General features: G+C 37.1%; 1 protein-coding gene across 2 annotated transcripts in view; it reads left to right on the top strand.

The window, feature by feature from the left end:
• snx19b (sorting nexin 19b) overlaps positions 1-17,214 on the top strand; it is a 29,978-nt gene extending 12,764 nt beyond the window's left edge. The window contains exons 10-12 of one of the 2 annotated variants that reach the window (XM_079610442.1): positions 12,625-12,809; positions 14,240-14,327; positions 15,152-17,214. In XM_079610442.1, the coding sequence (XP_079466568.1) occupies positions 12,625-12,809; positions 14,240-14,327; positions 15,152-15,275 (397 nt within the window). In that variant the 3' untranslated portion in view covers positions 15,276-17,214. The remainder of the gene's footprint in view (positions 1-12,624; positions 12,810-14,239; positions 14,328-15,151) is intronic. The other variant, XM_079610443.1, reaches the window with a different exon arrangement.
• Positions 17,215-21,473: the final 4,259 nt, after the last annotated feature.

The following is a 21,473-nucleotide window of genomic DNA, read 5'->3' as shown; positions in this document are numbered from 1 at the left end:
TTTTTGACAATGGTTCTTCTCTCGAGTTTTTGACTATAATAGAATTGGCCATGGACCCATTTAACATTGGAGTCAATGGGCATGTCCGAAAATGTCATTAAAACAGCCAATAATGTTAGTTTACAAAACTGTTAAACTCACCGAGTGGTCAGTGGTGTTCGTTGATGATTATAAACAATATATCGTCGCAATATATGATTCCAATCCGTTTATTTTGCTATGGTGGAACTATTTTTTCAGACACTTCACAACTGTGTAACTTCCGCTCAATATTTGAATCTGAACATGACATGCCCATTGACTCCAATGTTAAATGGGTCCATGGCCAATTCTATTATAGTCAAAAACTCGAGAGAGGAACCATTGTCAAAAAAATGTTGTCCACCACTCTTGTTCATCCAAAACAAACTACAATATAGACTCAAGGTGTTAAATACCGGAATTATCCTTTAATGTAGTACTCAATGCAGTGTTTGTTGTATACTGCTCATTTTGGTAAATATAGTAGGTCATCCTTATATTTTATGCGTATTTAATGTATACATACTGTGCACATAATATACACTGCAGCATGTAGTATGATGGTTTGTTTTTCTAAAGATAGCCACGATGCTCAGCAGGGCCTAAAGACAGACACGACCGACAGATGGATTGACTTAATGAGGTGTCACCTGAAGGCATCACTCATTCCGTCCCCGAACTGCTGTACAATTGTGTGATCATTCTTATTTTTAAACATGAATATAAATACTTTATTAAACAAGTTGTGTTGTGGGGACCGATGACAACTTGATGTAGGACGTGAGAACTGTGTATTTTAAAGATGTCAACAGGTGGCTTTCCCCCATCATCTGCTCCACTTCTCTTGGAGTTAATAACAATCACGGGACATCCCACAGAGCCACCTTCGGTTTCAGCTCGTGGTCGTAGCTTTCTTCTTTCCTTTAATTAAAGCACTTGGAGTTTTTGCTACTCTGTTTAGCGATGACCACATGTCTGCGATGTGCAGATTTATCCCGTGGCACAGTAATGCCTTTCTAATGCAGAGAGGTTACTGAAACCTTGTGCTATAAAAGAAAAAATGTTTTCTTCGTTTCTTTGAAACCATCCCGTCCATCCTCGAGGATTCAAGCTGAAAGGTCAGGCCTCACATTAAATCACACACGCAATCCCTCAGCTCCATACGCATCTGTTTTGCAGATCCTCATGGTGTGATGTCTAGCCATTTCAAATGACTCGTTTGTGCGGCGGTGTATTAAACACCTGCTAGCAGACAGCCTTCCTGCAATGTTCTAGCTGATGGCCAACAGCCATCAGACGGGAAAGCTGGAGTGAGACCCGTGTCTTTCCTAAACAGTTGGATAGACCCAGTGTCCCAAAGGTGTGTCTTTTGTGAGTTCAAGCTGATCAGTACAGTTATTTGTTCTCTGTTTGAAATCAATTTTCACAATGGCGCCATTTATTTCAGATATGTACAAAGTTTTTTTTTTTTATCCACACATTTAATCTTCATTCTGCTTTAAACCAGGGTTTCTTCCGCCTTTTTTCAAGACAAGGACACTATGGTGCATCACGTGTCTAATTCAGTTGCAAAGTTTTGTGGAAGTTTGTGTGGTTCCTTTTCTCAAACCAGTTTAGCACAATCCTGCCCCACAGCCGAATCTAAAGATTTCATTGGTCATGTCAATCTTAGTGCTGATTGCCTACGCAACGCTGAAACGAGTACTAACCCCTAACCCTAACCTACACCCTAATCTTACTGTAGTTTCCACTTTATTGTTAACATTGAGCAGGCCATTTGTAACTTGATATGCAAGTCTTCCATTGTCTTCTGCTTCCAGTTCTTTTAGCTGTACAAAATTAGTCTGTTATGCTGCTTGAAATCGCATACTGGTATTTGTATGTATTGTCGTAGTTTTAAACACACTGGTTTGTAGTGCACAGTTTTACCCTTTACGGCACGTTGTTACTTCTAGTTGTTTACCTAACTCCTAAAATTTCCTAAAACTTATATCTGAACAAAGTAATTCTCCTATTCAATTATTTGATTCATCAGATGAGAGCAGGTTTTGGACAGAGTACCTTTTTTTGTACCTTCTTTTTTACCTTTGGCTTGGTTTAGATATTGACCTTTTGAGTTAGATTATTTGATTGTAATATTTTGAAACTGCCGTAAGATCAGTTTAGAAAATCACTACTAATTCACACCATAACTGTTTGGTCCTGCAAGAATGTGTAGTTACTAACAAACTAGAGACACGTAATTCTGTTGAGCTTTAGTATGGAGTCACAGTCATGTTGTTGAGCTTATGAAGCCACATTTACGTAAATATTTTGTCTTATATTTGGTAAGATTAAAAGAGCTGCCAATTTGTGTCATCAAAAAAATTATGCACATCTGCATTGTGTTTACAGTCATTACTTGTTACACACATTACTTTCAAAAACTAGAAAATTCTTGAGCAATTCCCCATTATCGTTTTTTCTCGGAAGAGTGTAAAAACATGTTTTTATTCTGTTGTTTGTGTAGGAACAAAATTCATGGCACATGTGGGTGTAGCCATTATAGAGGATCAATTTGAAATTTAGTAAAATTTAGTTTACATAACATTGTTTTTTGTTAATGACCTGCAGAATGTATTGACCAATTAAGCAGAATTAATCATTAATATTTTCTTTTTGCTGATAGAATTTTAAAATCTGTGAAAGTAGGCTCAGAGAAAAGATTTTGTATCAATATTTGATACATTTCATTATTATTTATATTATTTTATAGTTATGGGTTTGGTATGTTTTGAACCCTGTTAAGTTATTGTAAAAAATTTTTTATTTATTTATTTATAATACATTTAAACCTATTTTTTTATTTTTTACTTTTTATTTAATGTGCATTGATAGAAAATATTTAAAACACAGAAATCAGGGGTTTAAACCATATTGAGGCATGTCCCTCATTTTGGTAACAGGGTACACACATGCAAATCTCATATAAGATATACAGCGAGTGAAACAAGTATTGAACACGTCATCATTTTTCTCAGTAAATATATTTCCAAAGGTGCTATTGACATGACATTTTCACCAGATATTGGTAACAACCCATATATGCAAAGAAACCAAAACAAATCATTTCAGAAATTAAGTTATGTGTAATAATGTGAAATGACACAGGGAAAAAGTATTGAACACATGAAGAAAGGGAGGTGCAAAAAGGCATGGAAAGCCAAGATAACAGCTGAAAACTATCAGTAATTAAAAAGCAATCCACCCCCCTGTCAGTGCAAATTAATTTCAACTGGTTCAGTCCCAACTGATGGCCTACAAAAAGGTCTCATTGCCAAGGTGTCACACAAGACACATTTAATGATGGGTAAAAGCAAAGAGCTGTCTCAAGACCTTTGCAACCTAATTGTTGCAAAACATAATGATGGCATTGGTTATAGGCGCATTTCTAAGCTTCTGAATGTTCCAGTGAGCACTGTTGGGGCCATAATACGGCAGTGGAAAGACAATCATTCCAACATGAATTTGCCTCGACCAGGTGCTACTCGCAAGATTTCTGACAGAGGAGTGAAAAGAATAATCAGATAATCAGAAAAAAGGAGTCCCACAAAATATTCAGGTACTGGGCACAGTCTATCAGATCACCACAGCTACGTGGATTGGCCCACAGATTAGATGACAGATTGTGTGTGCAGTGACACTACATGCCGGACAGGTCCTGTTGAAATGGCAGCGTGTGATTGTGTGGATAGAAGGGAGACACGAGGGGGCCAGCTGCTGCTCGTGCCTCGGTGCAAACAGACACATCGGACGTCATCAGAGGGAAAGAATTAGTTTACTTATCCGACGTCTGCGGCTCTTCTAGCACCGAACCGGATGTATTTGTCTGACTAATTATCCAGAGGCAAGCTATTTCCAACTGGAAATTTACACATTCTGCCACACAAACCTCGGGTGATGAAGGCGGCTGATGTAAATTTTTACAAAGTGACCCAGAATGAAAGCAAAAGGACCTAGATGAAACATTGTTACTTTTATGAGCAATAGCTCAATTATCATTTCAGTACAGTCACAATATGGTTGTGGTTATATCATTCAGTGGCCTGATGAGAATTATTTTTTAAACGTATGCCTGCGCTCTTGATAACAGCAGTGGAATGCTAACTATGATCGAGAATATTGATCCCTTATTTTAGACCGCTGCTCGGAAATGACTGCAAAAACCTGCACTGGCTTTGACTTAAAGTAACTCCTGAGACAAACATGTGAACTGTCTGTTCTTATAAAATGGATTCCTGCTCCAGCACTAACACACCTGTCTGTAATTTTCGAGCAGACGTTAAGACCTTGATTATCCGGCTAAGGTGTGTTTGATTAGAGTTAGATCTAAACTTTGCTTGAAGGTTTATCCTTCACAAGAGGAATCAAGCACCGTCTGCTTTACATTAGTGATCATGTGTGTAATAAAACCACTTGGTGGCAGTATATACTGTCAAATGCTGATTGAAGATGTCAAGAAACGGTTGTAGAAATTATGTTTTGATTGGCTGTTCTCAAATGTTCGTTTCACAACATAAATGTCATATGTTGTGATAGTTTTACAGGACATCAAATGTTCTCAAATGTTCTTTCCACAACATAAATGTCATATGTTGTGATAGTTCACAGGACTTGTTCAGGACATGTTCATGAGTTCAGTTGCTATTTTTTATAATGGTATTACATGGAGGCTTTCCATAAGTTTTCCAAGGAATTGTTTACCCAAAAATTAAAATACTGTCATCATTTACGTAACTGTTCAAGGGTTTGGGGTTGATAAGTCTTTTTTAGTTAATACTCAGCAAGGACACATTCAGTTAATCAAATATATATATATATATAACACATTTTAATACATTTTACTGAACAGTAGTGTACTACCCTTTATTTTTCTCAAACCTGCTTGACTGAAAGAAATGAAACCGTTTGTAATGACACATGCAGGCCTTTTTATTTTTGAGCGAACTATCCCTTTAAATCTCTCTTCCATATTGTACCTTTAAATAAATAGTTCAAATTATTTTTTTGCCGATTTTAAACCTGTTTGACTTGCTGCCTTCTGTTGTGTAAACTACTTTTATGGGTCTTTTTTAGTGTTGTGAAAAGGTGTGTGAAAAAGGCTAGCTTATGGCGGTGCTAAAGATACTATGATAGATTGTTCTGCTGTGCATGCCTGACAATATTTATTTCATAAACAGGAAGTTTGGAAAAGGCTTGAGGTTAGAAAGGCTGCCAACCATGGTTTTATAGCACAGCAAAACATTTGTCTCTTGCTGTTTCTTTCTCTTCCTCTCCATCATTCTGCAGACTTTAATTTTGGCTGGTTGTACTGCACACTGCTGTACTGTAAACTACCCGCAGTCCATCCTTATGGTTATGCTTGGGTTATATCCATATTAAACAGGCAAGACACGAAAACACAGTCTGTCAATCGTTCCTCTTTTTTAAACAGTCACTCAATTTTCTACATCACACTACATACTGTCCATCAATAGATATAAACTTTGCACACATTTTATTACAGTCATGGTTTCTCATATTTGATTTTTTTCCCCAAATATGGTGGCAAGAGCTTCATCATTTTCTGATTTGTGATGTATTGTTTTAGATTGAATATTCTTTCTAAAATCATATATAGTAGGCATAGTGATAACATGTCTGTATATACAAAGGATTTTTTTCCATCCAGGTCTTCCATAACACTGTAAGCAAGAAAACAGTGTTGGTATTGTACTCTTTGTGTTCATGCAACCACATAACCAGAAACTCAAAAATATCTGATTGCAGATATGCAAGTTCAGTCAGTGCCGAAAGAAACTGAACATCTTCACTGCATTCTTACAGGATGAGGTGTATTGATTAGAAAAAGCCAACATTCATCATGCTCCATTATTACAAGATGCACACGGCACGGTATAGACGGATCTGCAGATCACTTAGAGTATGAAAGATTATAAATATTGGTATGACAGCACTTTAAGATTCTTGCTTAAGTCATAACGGCAAAATTTTTAATGGACCTATCGGTAGGCCCATGTGGAAAATAGACCACACTGCCTTATCGTGTCCTTATGGAAAATCTTAGTGATGACACTTTGATCTCATCTCACATCTCATCTCTTCTCAGTTTATGTTTGTACATTTTTTTTTTTCTTTGGTAAATTGCATTAGAGAGGATTCCTTACAAACAAATGTACCCGTACAAGATGCTATCCGTGCCAAGAAACTATTTCTTGCTTCTGGCCTCCGAGGTGAAAGTATTTGCTTGTTTTGCAAAAGTTGTGCATGGAGATGGATTAGTCTGAGATAAACCAGTTAATTTGGACCTGAGGAAGATTTGTTTTGGTCCAACATTCCTCTGGGTTTTGAAACAGACTGCTAACTTGTAATGGCTTGTTTAAAAAGCTGGCGCACAACCCAGAGCATTTGATTATTTCACAGCGCAAATTGATGCAATTTCAGCTCTTGGCTGCTCATAAATGTCATTATGTTCCATTTGGTAAGAAAGAAGGAGCTGAATTGGTCTCCTTGTTACCTCTATTTGGACAAAAATCTCTAAATAATGAGTCTGCTGCACAGACACCTGTTACAGACACCTGCACTGGAATCAGTTTCTGTCTCTGCTATTTCATGATCTTAGACTTTTTAAAGTATAGATTTAGCTTAGAAAACAAAAAATAAAACTGAAATATGTAGATATGTATGATAGATCTATCCATCTATCCATCTATCCATCTATCTATCTATCTATCTATCTATCTATCTATCTATCTATCTATCGTTACATATAGTTGGCAGTCTATGTATCTATCAACTTGACTAATTTTCTAGGAACTAAGCAACTATAATCTAAGTTGATATTTGGTGATTACTTAGTTAATAATTGCATAGTTGACAGAGCGTAACTAATAACTATAAACTAACTTATGTAAAATAAGTAACTATCAGTAAAACTCTTAATGAGCTATTATTGAAATATTTATACAAGGTGATCTAAAATCATTGTGAATCTTCGGAGTATAAAAAGTATTCACCCCTTTGATATGATATGCCTAAATTATTACTAGTGTAACCAACTGGTTTGAGAATTCACAATGTTTTCTGTCGATTGTAATATAAATGCACCTGTATCTGGAAGCTCCAGTGACCGGTGAGGCAGTATTGTGGCAGAACTTAAACTGTGGAAAATTATTAAAACAAATCAGTGAAGAATTTGAAATAGCAATGATACAAGATAATTTCCAAATCATTGATTAAATATCCAATTGGAGTCAAGTTAAATCAGTAAGAAATGGAAAGTGACTGTAAGGAGACTGCTCAGGGAGGCCATCAATGACGACTCTGAAGAGTTACTGGCTTTATATAGAAACCACTTAAAACTACTGCTTCACCAGTCACAGCTTAATGAGTGCGTGGCGAAGAGAAAACCACTGTTGAAAAACGTCATATGACATCTCGGCTACAGTTTGCAAGAAGGCATGTGGGAGACTCTGAAGCCAGCTGGATGAAGATTCGGTGGTGAGACCAAAATGTATCTTTTGGCCATCTGACTAAATGGCATGTCTGGTGCTGGACATCAAAAAACACATCATCCTGACTGTGAAGCATGGTGGTGGCAGCCTCATGCTGTGTGGATGCTACTTTTCAGCAGGCCCTAGAAGGAATATGAGAGTAAAATAAACAGGGAAATCATGGAGGAAAATGGGATGTGTGATGGAGTCTGCTGGACACCTGTGATTTGGGAGATTTGTTTTCCATCGAGATAGTGCCCACAATCATAAAGCCATAGCTTCAAAACAATGTTAATGTCTTGGAGTGGCCAAGTCCGAATCCAGTTCTCAATCCAATTGAAAATTTATGGCTGTCCGCTGACAATCTCCATGCAATCTGACTGAGACAGTTGCCAGATGTGCAAAGCAGAGACACGTCTACACAGACTCTGACTCTCTATCAGTCAGTCGTTCTATCGTTCGGTATATCATTCTGTCGGTCGTTCTGTTGGTCTTTTTTTTTACTGTTAGGAGTTTGCCAAGGCAGTGTTAGTTTATTAAAATTTTAGGTTATAAGATAGATAGATAGATAGATAGATTTTTATTTGTCCTCAAGAGGAAATTTGTTTCCACCATAGATGCGTACATAATACAAACACACATAACATATTAAGAACATGAACATATAAACATATAAAATGATAATTTGGTCTCTCTTGATCTGCTGACAAATGTCTTGTATTCTGTAGAATGAAAGTGCTGCAAACTGCAATTAGACCTCTTCATTCATTGTCTTTGTAGGACCGCAAATTTTTTATTTTTTTTATTTGATTTTTTTTAACATCTGTCTCAGGTAACACAGTCAGTTTATTGGATCATAATTAATGCTCCTTGTAAATTCAGTTCCTACCGAGTCTTCCATCACATCAGTTTTTCCAAGTTTATTTGAGATGCAGATCAGGCAAGGCTGTGAATGGAATATACTTATCATGTTTATATTTTTGGATTGTCAGAAGAAATGAAGGCTCACAATAAAATCTGAAAAGGGTAGTTTAAACTTAATTGGCTCCAGTGAGCTCCATGCACCCTTGTTTTCCACTCCTGTTGGCTTGAGAAATGTCTTCCTCCACTAATGCTGCACGTCTCCGTCAAAGGCCATGCCAGTCCACATTAACTGCCCTTTATAATGGCAGAAATGCCATTAATGGAATAAAATACTCCACTTGCTGTTTTGGAAACAGCTGGTTTTTGTTCCATCACCTTACATCAGAGCTTCTCAAGAATTACGTATGTTCTCAGTTAGACTGAGACCATTGCTCAGATCAGACTGCGCAAGTCCTTTCAAAAGCTCTATTAGATCCGCAGGCTTACTTAGTACTCTTGTTTTGGGCAACAAGCTAGATTTTTGACTGAAACATTTATAGAAGTGAGCCTTGGATATCATTCCAGGAAATAAAACCTGTTCGACTTATTTTAAAATGTACTTGTAAAAAGTACTGATGTAAAATCTACTATTTAAACCTACTGCAGGCTCTAAAAATAGCATTTAGTCATGGAACAGAAGAGCAATCCTGTGTGCAAACACTGCATATTGATGTTTTTGTACTATTGAGATGTTCATCAATGTGTACAAACATGCAGTCCGTAAAAAAAATCTCTGCTGTAGGTAAAGATCCCTATATATTCCTCAGACAGGCAATGCAAATGAAACTTGTCATGTTGTTACTGCATGGGTCATTGAAATTTGACCAGAATTGTAGTTTAATGGCCACTGGGAAATCCATCATTCTGTTTGAGAGTCTAAGGGAGCTGCTAGACACTCTGGTAGCCTTGAAGTAGAGCAGACTTTGGCATCCATATGTCTTCCACACACACCGTGTTAATTCCCTCTGACATAAACATACGATATATGCATTTTGGACTGAAACCCCCTTTGGGGACAGCTCAGATACTTCAGATACTTAGGAAACCGATTTGTTTTTTTGGCATTGAGTAAGCATGACCATAAGAGGTTCTCTGGATCTCAGGCTCTGTCACCAAGTAGCATCTGTGGCATTTCAAAGAGTCCGGACCAAAATAAACCAGCTGTGTAATCGAAGAGCAGGACAGATTTAAATCAATGACACAGGAAATTCCTGGGTCCACTTCATAGTATTCATGATAGGAGAAAACCCTAAGGTGAGGGCACATGCTTTCCCAGTTGGTTATGTGATTTGAGCCCTGATTGGGTTATATAATTATAGCATTATAGATTTTCCGATTTGTCACTTGTTTCCAACATAACTGTTGACTGAAGTTGCTCAGTTGTTTTTCTGCCGCATTAAATCACCTGCTTATAAGACCCAGAACACTTCATTTATAAGAAATAATTGTAAAACACAACAGGCACTACTATATAGTCTTTTAATTCCAGTGCCCTGCATCTCTCGTTGTTCTATGCAAAAACGTGTTTAGTGTGATTGTCGTTCTACTTAACCGAAAGAATGTAAATTCAGGGGACTCGAGCCCCCCTATTCAGTGATTTACTCATCTGCCAGAATTATGTCATGTCTTTGAATTGTTAATTTGGGAGATTTTTTCCCCCTGAAAATATTGATAAGCAAATACAGTAATTGCAATTAATTTGATTGATCCAGGGTTATCATTAACTATAACTAAAACTAACGCCACAACTGAATTAAATAAAAATTATAATAGAATATCAGTGATACTAAAATAGGATAGATACAGGATAGATCATCATATCATGTAATTATTTTTATTTATTTTAATTAATCAAATTGCAATCCTAGTAAAATAGACATTATTCTTTTCTAGCCTATTGGTTTTCTATTTCATCTATATCAGCCTTCTAAAATGTAATGCCTTATAATACTTTTTTCCACATATTTTTCTCAGTTCTTTTTGTTATGCTGACTGTCTGCCAAAATGGTAGTGATTATTAAAAGATTAGACGGTCTCATCCACAGTAATGTTATGCAATCCCTCAGTTATCCGCAATTTCTTCAGCATAAAGTGGCCAAAAGTAATTTTGCAGAATTGATTTCTTTGAAATGAGATGCTATTTTTAAAGGTTAAACTATATCCATATGTGGCCCGTCACAGATTTTAATCGGAATAGACAAAGAACATTGCAGTGGCACATGTGAACTGCGACTTTGCTGAAGGACATTCGTGAAAGATGGAGTCCAAACACATGATGTTCTTTTTGACTTCTCCTTTTCATTTGAAAGTTTGTAGCGTGTTTTCTGCTGTTTGCATGCAGCACATCAATTTGCAAGGGCGCATTTACACGACACCATTTTCAGCTAAGAACTGAAATATTTTCATGCGTTCTGGCCGTTCATTTACAAGACAATGACTTTTTGGGGGCCTGAACTTTTGAAAACGGGGTTCAAAGTGCAAGTTTTTGAAAATGATACTGTTATCGTCTCAATGTAAACTACAAAAACACGAATTTGTGAAAACAGTGACATGTTATGCGTATTGCATGTTCAGGCATGTGCGAGTACTTGACAACAAATACAACAATGGCGAACTACAGGACCGTGTTTGTTCTGCACAAGATACTGATTTATGAATGGTTCTCCAGCAAAGTGTAGATTTACTGCACCACTACTACGACCTGGGAAGACGCATTATTTACATACATTGAAGAATGAGTTTGTGCATCGCCAATTAAATAATAATAATAATAAGTTTATTTTATATAGCGCCTTTCTCAAACCCAAGGTCGCTTTACATAGTAGGAAGGCAAGGAAACACAACAACAAACAACCAAAACAATACTACAAAGACAAGTTATCTGGATGAAGCTATGAGTTTGGTGTGGAGAAATGATCAGTAAACAAAAAGGTCTTAAGATGTGCTTTAAAGACGGGAAGAGAAGGACAGTCACGAAGAGGTTGTGGGAGGCGGTTCCAGAGTTTGGGGGCCAAGGCACTGAAGGACCTGAGATTTTGGTCAGAGGATCTGAGTGAGCGGTAAGGAGTGTAAGGGGTCAGGAGGTCACGGATGTAGGGGGGAGCAAGGTTGTGGAGGGCTTTGAAGGTGAGTAGTAGGACTTTGTATTTGATCCGGGATGAAACTGGTAGCCAGTGGAGTTGGAGAATGGGGGTGATGTGTGCTGATCGTCTGGTGTGGGTGAGGAGCCTGGCAGCCGAGTTTTGAATATATTGTAGCCTTTGAAGGGATTTAGCAGGGAGACCAAGGAAAAGTGAGTTGCAGTAGTCTAGACGGGACATAATGAACGAGTTAATCAAAGTCTGTGCATCACTAACAGAGAGGAAGGGTTTGAGGCGAGCAATGTTACGGAGGTGAAAGAAGGCAGTCTTAGTGAGTGATTTGATATGAGGATCAAAGCTTAGGGTGGAGTCAAGTAGAATGCCAAGGTTTTTAACAACGGGGGTAGGATTGGGAACAATTGGCCTAGCATGCATAATACACCGTCTTTAGTCGTTTTCACGGATCCGTGTGAATGGGGATAATTTTGACAACATTATCACCTGTACACAAAACTTTTCAAACACGCAAAGGAAAAACTTAAGTTTTTAGTACACCGTTGTCGTGTAAATGAGAGATGCAAACCCAACATTATGAAATGCATGATGCTGAGAGTCCCGGCGGCTCTCAACATTCACCGGCTGATCTGAGATACAGAAGGCCCCGAATCCCCTGCTGCATTTCATTATATAGACAGAACAATGGTTAACAATGGAAAGTTGCATTCAGAGGTTACACCTTTTGGGGGTAGGAGACCATTTGTTTAGAGATCATCTTCCTTCGTGTGCCAGTTATCTCTAAACTCTTAAAACCCTTATTATCTTTTGTTTTACTTATTTGGAAATGAGACATTTGTACCAGTCACCCTGAGACATTTTAAATGAGAGAGAGATGAGGGAATGAAATGTAGATTAGGATGACTCCGAGGTTCGACTCGGAGTTCAAATGTTAATTTGCTGCAAGGTCCTTTGTCCACTTGAGGAGTGGTCGTTCCTCAACTCGTTTTTTCAGTCTTACACATCAGCAATCTTGAATTTTTGTTCTTGTAGCATAATATTAAATTCTTTGTGTTGCTGTGATTGGCCTATAGGTGGCTAGAGGTGGGTGTGGTTAACCTGACCTGTACGCAGTATTGGGTGATTTATCTGCGGGTACTGCAGGAGGCCATCTGGCCTGGAGGAAGCCTGCCTGCTCAACCCCGACCCCAACGCAGCCCGCAGCAGAAACAGGAGAGCAGAAAACAGGCTCTGCAGTGCCTTATGAAACTACTGCCAGGTGAGACGCCTCATAATATTCACACATATACACTACCGTTTTAAGATCCCACCCTCGCTTCAACGCGTCTCCAAAGCCAAACCTCCTCCAAAATACACGAACAAGCAAAGCCAGAGTTGCAAAGCGTCACGAGAAACTGCATTAAATTACCTCATGTCTCAAAGCACATAACTTACAAATACAATAATAATGAACGTAAACAACTTACAGAGCTCTTACTTGTATCACCTGACTGCTGCAGATCCATTTCATTGTTGATAGTGTTGACATAGAAATAAATCTGAGTGAGGACGTGAAAACAGCTCAGAACGTCACGGGTTGCCAACTCGTAGTTACGGTTACGACATGGTGTGAATGGTTCAGTAGGAACTGTAAAAGCTGGCTTCTGTTTGTTTTTGGCGCTCGGTGGCTGTCTGTCTACAACACTGCATAGCCTAATGGTGACGTGTGATGTCTGCGCGAGCGGGGTGCACGGAGGTATGGAAATAGGAAATACATATGTTGACAGGCAGGTAGGACACCGCATAAGACGGAATGTAATGATGGGACGGAAATTTATTTGGTCCTGAGACGTCCACAGAAGATAAATGTACGTGTTTAATATTTAGACCACATCTATTAATGATTGCTGTCAGGATGTGAAGAGAGTTTCAACCAGCATAACAAAAAGTTTTTATAAAAAATTGCCTACCCTACTACCTTTCATTTCTGATGGATCATGTGACACTCAAAATTCTGCTTTGCCATCACATGAATAAATTACATTTAAGTCCATTTAAATAGTAACACTACTTCACAACATTACTGTTTTTACTGTATTTTTAATCAAATAAATGCAGCCATTGTGAGAGTAAGGGACTTCTTTCAATGAATGAATGAATAAATTAGGCATTTATACATAGCGCTTTGTTATGTACCTGTACTACTGTACATCCAAATCGCTTTACAATTGTATCAGGGAATCTCTCCTTAAATGATAGATCAAATGTAATTGGCATAATTTGAGATGTTTTTCACCTCTTTGCTAAATGACTGACAGATCAGTAATTGATTCTCTATTGGTTTTTCAATTAAAAGGGAACTGGGTGCATTAATGTGTTAAATATGAAGAAAATTAAGAGATTAATCAGGCTTAAATATTTGTATTGATTGATTTGTAACTTTTGAGTGAACATTTTAGATTTTATATATTTTTAGCATTTAATAATGCGTTTTGGGATGGCACACGTAAAATTTGACCTTTGAAAAAATAGGGTTTACAAATAATTGTGTGATTGAGACAAAAAACTGTTCAGTAACACCATTGTTCAGAAGCTGAATCAAAACCACCTCAACAGAATATGATTTTTTTTTTTTTTATCAACAGAGTAGTGTAGTCTTGCAGATCTTCATCTCTGTTTCTTGACTGAGTTTATTTTGTGTTTCTACAGATCTGCTCTGTGATATGCTGGGCTCTGAGAAGTACAAGATATCTTGGCAGACGGTTGTGGATTCTTTTCAGGACCCCAACATAAACAGGTGTGTTTGAGCACTAAACAGAGGAAGATAAAGAACCAGCACCGCAGCCATTTACGCAATGTTCCTGTGTGCATATTTATGAGATTAATAACATTGATTGGAAACTCCAAATTCCGTGGAAGTGTCCGGACGTAGATGAAAATATAGTTTATATTATAATTAAAAATATATATTTATATAAAGAAAATATATTGTAACATCGTCATCTCGTCACAACTCGTCATCACTGTTCAACATTCTGAACTGTTTGTAGCTGCAAAAATCCCATACATATTTCATGAGGTGAGCAGATATGGCCTAGTGAACATATGGCTTTAATGGTTTAAATGGTCAGGTTGTAATTTACTTGACTATTTACTACTTTACTATCATTCTGTTTCACAGTAAGTAAGCAAAGCCGATAAAAGAATGCAAAAATGTGCTTTCAATAGATACATCGCTGTGTTGTGTTATCAGGACACCTCGTGACATCTTTGTAGACTGTTACCACAGTGGGGATGCATGATTTATTCTCACCAGCTTGGGTTTTGAGAAAGCTGCTCTTTGATTTACTAGAACATGCTGTATTCTGCTGTAGATATCCAGATGAAGCAGATGCTGCTACAATCAGTTATACATAGACTTAGTATCCTTTGCTTTATGAGCTGTTTGTGCTTTATAAAGATGGGGGAAGGCAACAAGGCATCCGAATCCAGCGTCTGCATGACATCCTGTTTAGGGTCTTGAGGTTTTTGAGAATACAGTGTTGTTGGATCTGTGTGCAGGATGTACTGTAGCAGTGCTTGTGAACTCCTGTGAGTGTGTTTTTTTTTTTTTTTTTGCAGGCATCTTGTGTACTGCATCTGGGATCTGCTAATCGAGTTTCTTGTCCCTGAGCTGTCTGACGAGGACTTTCTGAAAACACTTCTGCACAGCCTGTCCAAAAATGCCGAGAAGCTTCCACCATAGGTGTGTGGGGACATAAAACCGCTTGCATACATACATGCGTATCGCATTCAAACGTGCGAGATCCGTTGCAGTGTTGGGTGGAAATACAGGCAGGAATATGCGATCAAGAAAGTGTGGATTTTATTCACTTTAGCCTGTGTCTGGCACCAATTTGGTATCCCTGTTTCTGGGACACTACGCACATCCGGGCGAGCATTGATTAATGGACACCTGTTTTGTGTTTTATCAAACCACAAGTCCTATCTCAAAAGCCCTACACACCGGATCTGAATTAGTCGCAAGTTCTCCAACTTTTATCCACCGTGTTCTCACTTCAGCTTTGGGCAATGCTCATACAAATGGACTGCACAGATCATTTCCACACTGTCCTATCACTTGTTTATGGCCTTTCAGTCTTGTTATACCTTGAGTTTACACACATTCCCTCCCAATGATTCTTTAGACGCTGTCCCAGTTTGATCTCTTTAGCCTTCCATTGGAGGAAAGCCTATTTTTTTTTTTCCCCCTTGATTCCTCTTTGAGTATGAAATGTTGTCACATCTGCTTCTGGTGTCACGGTAAAGTTGTACGTGCTTTGTGTGTTTTCAGCCAACTTATGAAGCCTTTAAACATAATGTCACTCTTCATTAAGTGGTTCGATGCTGACACAATGCCTCTAAAGAAAAGATCATGTTGATTCATCAAAAACGGCCAGTTTTCAGAACATTTGTCTTAATATTTATTGACCGTCTTATCGAAGTATGTAAGTTATCTTAAAGTGTTAATTCACCCAAAACGTGAAAATTCTGTCTTTATTACTCGTGTCATTCCAAACCTGTATTACTTCTTTCGTCTGTGGAACATTGTAAAAGAGGTTTTGATAAATGTCTGAGGACTTTTTTTTGTCCATATAATGGAAGTCACTGAGCATCAAAACTATTGGGTTACCAACATTCCTAAAAAATGCCTTTGTTTTGCACAGATGAAAAAAATATAATTGGAACGACATGAGGGTAAATAATGACAATGTTAATTTCCTGGTATGTACATTATAAAAAGGCAAATTGAGTTTTAACAACAAATAATAGCGAATTACATGGTCTTTATTGCCTTAATGAGTGTAAATAATCTAATTCAGTTAAAAATCAGTAACAAATGGATGCAGATGTGTCAGTTTTCATGTTTTATTAGCATCATTGTGTCATCTTGTCACCATTCTGCTTGCACAAACTACCCAGTATTTGTGTAAAACGATCCTGTCCTTTCCGTACGTGATCATGTGAGCTGTGACTCAATGCATGCTGATTTAGATTCAAGTTTTGCACTGTAAGCCCTGTTGTCCAAGTATACATTACAATGGCTTGGTGGCTTTGTTACACTGTACTTGTGCGTAATGCGCTGAATGTTGCACTATTTGTAATTTTGTAAGTGATCTGGTGCGTATATATTGTAGGCCTTATGTTGTTTTGTTGTATATTGAAATGATGGTATAAAGCAGTCGATATTGTCATTGAATTCGGTTGTCACTTTTTTACAAAGCGCTTTCAATTTCGGTTAGCATGTTACACTTGTTTGAAACAACTTACTCAAACGTAATTGTGATTCAATTTACATTTAAAACAGGAATACAGCTGGTACCAAAAACATACTGGGGATTTATATATTAAATGATGCAAACGAATCTACCAAAAAAAAAAAAAAAAGTAAACAAAGTTTCTGCTTCTTTAGGTCACACAGACCCACAGGTCACGTTTAGTTGAGATGAACCTAACGGAAAATTATGTGTTAAAAGAATGATTAAATGACATCAACCACAATGTAATATAAAACTATTGACTTGCTTTATTAAATATTTCGACAATATGATCTATGGTTGTCAGTAATTCATGAGCTTCATGATAAAAATGAACATGTTGTGTTGTGAATAAATGAAGTTGAGTGAACTGTGCACTTCTCAACTAAAAATTATGTAATTCTATTGGCAGCATTTTTAATGAACAGAATTTGGTAGCACTTACCCTACTGCTAATTCTTTATTGACACGCTGTCACTTTAATGGACCTGTCAGTGCTTTTATTCCATCTACTTAATACGTTTGTTTCCATTATTGAAGTGTGTGTCATCATGCTAATACACGTGGTCGGTCTGAAAAGAACAAGGGGAAGCGTTTGCCAAAACACATCACTTGCTACAGTAAATCCTCCTCATGCTAAATAACACCGCACTGCTGTTTCTATGATGTGAGATTACAAGCACAGACATCTTGGAGCTAAACATCCAGATTTTCCTAGAATTTGGTGGAAAACATCTCTAAACCTTTGTTCGAAGTTTTTGCCCTTGGAAAAATAGGTCCATCTCCAAAATCAACAGAAACGGATTAACAAAGAGACGTTGGATTATTGAAATCAGATCTAGTATCTGGGACTAATTCTGGGGTCGACACAATGAGTCTGGCAAGTTGGCGAGTCTTCAGAGTGTGTAGTCATCATGACCCTTTACCTTCACTGATTTCTGTCACAACAAAAAATACTATCCACCATCTATCCATCTGTCATCTTTTTTTTTGAACGACTTCAACTTTATTACATGATATCAAAAGGAAACTCTTTCAGCTTTCAACATGTATGACATCATTTGGTGTACAAGCACAAAATATCATTATGCATCAAGTAGCCCTTTCTTAAACTTGCATGAGTATCTAACATGTTGTTAACTGTCTAAGTGCCATTGGATCGCATAAAGCAAAGCTGGCAAAAAAACAGGTCACATTGGCACTAACCTGAAAATAACTTAGCTGGAAATAACAGAAATAAAACCTCATCTCAGAAAAAGTGCAATTTTAAAAGATTAATGATCCTTAAGTCATTCTGTGTTTGATTCAGGAACTAGAGATGTCCTCATGGAAACTAGAAAAAAAGACCCCTAATGCTCAAATACGAGCAAATTAAATGAGCAAACCGAAAGGCTTGTTTTTATATTACCGTAGTAGATTTGAATGTCTATTTAAAGTAATCACATGTGACGTAATTACAAACTAACAATTGATTTTGTCATATATTATATTAGTACTTATTTTAGTATGTTATATTATGTTAGTAATTTAATTAGCCTAATTGTAAAGCTATGCTTACCAAAAAAAAAAAAAAAAACACAATGTAAACCATGTTCTTTTGACATGTGCCGTATGTGAAATGTTTATATGCCTGTACATCCCACACAAGCAGCCACAAATATTAGGAAACACTCAACAGAATAGTAATACTGTGATGTTAGACCACAGACAGAGCACAGGAATGTTTCCGGAGGCGCTGCAGACCTGGAACTGCTCACAGCTCAATGAAAGAAGCAGGCCTGTCATGAGGACCCTGTCAATAACCAACGTTCACAGCACGCTTGACAAATAAAACGCATGCAAATGTTTCATATTTATTGTTTTGCACTAGTTTCTTAGTAATATATTGTGGAGTGATAGCTCAGTGGTTATAAAGATTTGGTCTGGTAACTTAATGTTTTTATGGTTCAAACCCAGCAAGTCGTAGCTGTTCTTTTCCATACAATGAAAGTCAATGTTGACCAAAGCTGCCAAACAGGATGTTAGGGCTTAAAGCCTATGTGTAAGAATGTTCATGTAGGCTATTAATCGCTTTTTTTTATTGCCAATGTGTGAACGGCTTGTAATTAAATTTTGGGCAAACTATCCCTTTAAATTTGCAAAAATATCATAGCACTTCAGATTAGTTAGTGCAAAAGTTGCACAGGCTACTTTTATGATACTTATTAAGTAGCCTACTTATTATGTGCCTTTTGTCCATTTTGGAGCTTCACTGCTATGTATGGAAAAGAGCAGCTTGGACAATCTGATATCCCCTTTTGTGTTCTATAGAAGAAAGGAAGTCATATTGTTTACGCGCCGTTTCAATGCAAGACAGGATGAGAATGTCAACACCTTGGAGTAGGTAAAGATGAAGAGAAACCGGATGGTGTGTCTTTGATTTATTTCTGGCTCAGGATTTCGATATTTTTGAGTCATTTCAAAATATTTTCGTTTGACTACATATTAGGCTACGTTACATCCTGCTCAAGTTGGCTAGCAGTAGCGCTGCTTCATCCATGTGGCGCGCGAGCGAGCGCTTCAGTAATTTAAACCAATTAATCATCAGCTGTACTTCATGACAAAAGGACACTGATAAATTGATCCTGCCTTTTTGTATCTTTGGCCATGTTGAACATTTTGGCCCTACGCATATTTCTAAAGTAATTACTGATTTCACAAGGCCGCAGTTTTTTTCTCATTGTAAACTTGTTGAATAATTAAAGATTAGCATGAACTTCAAACCCGTCCACATCTATGTGGAAAACACATGGCTTCACTGAAGATATGCAATCATTTGCTGAACGTTTATTCTCTAGACTAGAACCGTTTGACATGCTTTAGCTTTGGTAAAATTGAGATGCATATTTTTCTATATTTCTTTTTTTCCCTCCTCCTATCTTATGCAACAAAAAATACAAGCAAGCATGCGTTCAATTAAAACACTTGTGTTGAGCCAACGAAAAGTTTCATTTGGTCTCTGGTTTGTGTTATCCCGCCGCTTTAGTCGTGGCCAACTAGACGTGTTTAACACATCACTGGATCTGTCAGGTGCCTTTAAATAGTGTCTTTTTATATTATGCCGGACAGTATATTGTACTGTCTTGAATTAGGGAAGATTTTTTGTGATGTAGTTCTCTCTCACAGTGCCTCCTGGTGATCATCCAGTTCTTATATTCAGTATTCGCTCATGTTTATAGTCAGCAGTGTGCAAATATTTAGCAATTAATCTTACTCGTAGTTGTTTATTCGGCGTATAATTAATGTTTACTTTCATTTACAGAGTTCATACTATATCGGAATGGAGCTTTTGTTCTAGTTCTGCCAAAAGAAGGAGCCCTCGAGCTGCTGGGATTTTTAGGATAGTTTGGTTTTCAACCACAAGGTGGCAGTATAAGCAAAGACTAAAAAGTTTAGTTGAGGTAAAAAAAGACCCCCAAAAACACTTTTGGACACTTATACCACACTTAAAGGATTAATGTCATTCTTTAGATATCAAAATATAAAACCAAGTGAAAACAAATGATGCTAGAGCTTTTCTCAGAATTAATCACTTTTTTTTTTTTGCACTGACATCATCAAGGTGACCCCCCCCCCCCCCATATTTGACAACCACAGAGTGTCCAAATACTAATAATATGATATACCACTACCATTCACAAAATTTGAGATTAGTATAATTTTTAAAAATGGTTCTGAAAAGAAAGTCTCCTCACCAAGACTGCATTTATTTGATCAAAAATTACACGTTGACACAATTGAAATTACACAATTGACATGTTGTGAAATATTACAATTAAAATAACTGTTTACTATTTGAATGTATTTTAAAATATTATTTATTCTTGTGATGCAAAGCTGAATTTTTTTCAGTCACATGATCCTTCAGAAATCATTCTAATATGCTGATTTCGTGCAAAAAAAATCATATTATTACCAATATTAATGTTATTCTTATTATTATCAATGTTAACTATATTAAAACAGTTGTTGCTGCTTAATATTCATGTGGAAACTGTGATAAAAAAATGTTCAGTGTTGTTTGGTGAATAGAAAGTTCAAAATAACAGCATTTATTTTTTAATAAATGCCTTTCCTTTCACTTTTATCAATTTAAAGCATCATTGATTAATAAAAGTATTATTTAAAAATAAAAGGTAGGCTACTTACCCCAAATGGAAGTGGACGGGAGTGTGCGTGTGTGTGTGTGTGTTTGTTTGTTATCATTTAAAACATAAAACAAGTAGATTATGAAGTGTGTTTGTGCTATATCACTTTTCAAAATGTGATATTTTGTTATATATATTACTAAGACACTGATACTTTTTAAGTGTGGCTTAAGTTTCCAAATAATTTTTGTGGTCTGCTTGTATATTTCATATTATCACCAGCTGTATTTTCACTGACCTGACCTGACGATCTTTCAGAATCTCTATTTATCTCCAAACCTTCAGCTGTAGTTATATGCACAAGGTGCCATTGATTAATTTCATTAGCATTAGTTTACTCTCCCACTCTCCCACATGATGTAAACAACACTGAGAGTAGCTTTGAATCCCAACTGATTGCGTTACTTTTAGATGAATGACTTGTTTTGAGTGCAGGAAACACAACGCGTCCAGATCCTC

The sequence above is a fragment of the Phoxinus phoxinus genome, assembly GCF_949152265.1.
Source record: "Phoxinus phoxinus genome assembly, chromosome: 4".
Classification (NCBI taxonomy): Eukaryota; Metazoa; Chordata; class Actinopteri; order Cypriniformes; family Leuciscidae; genus Phoxinus; species Phoxinus phoxinus.
The sequence above is the reverse complement of the archived record's forward strand: the minus strand, read 5'-3'. Positions and strand labels throughout refer to the sequence as shown.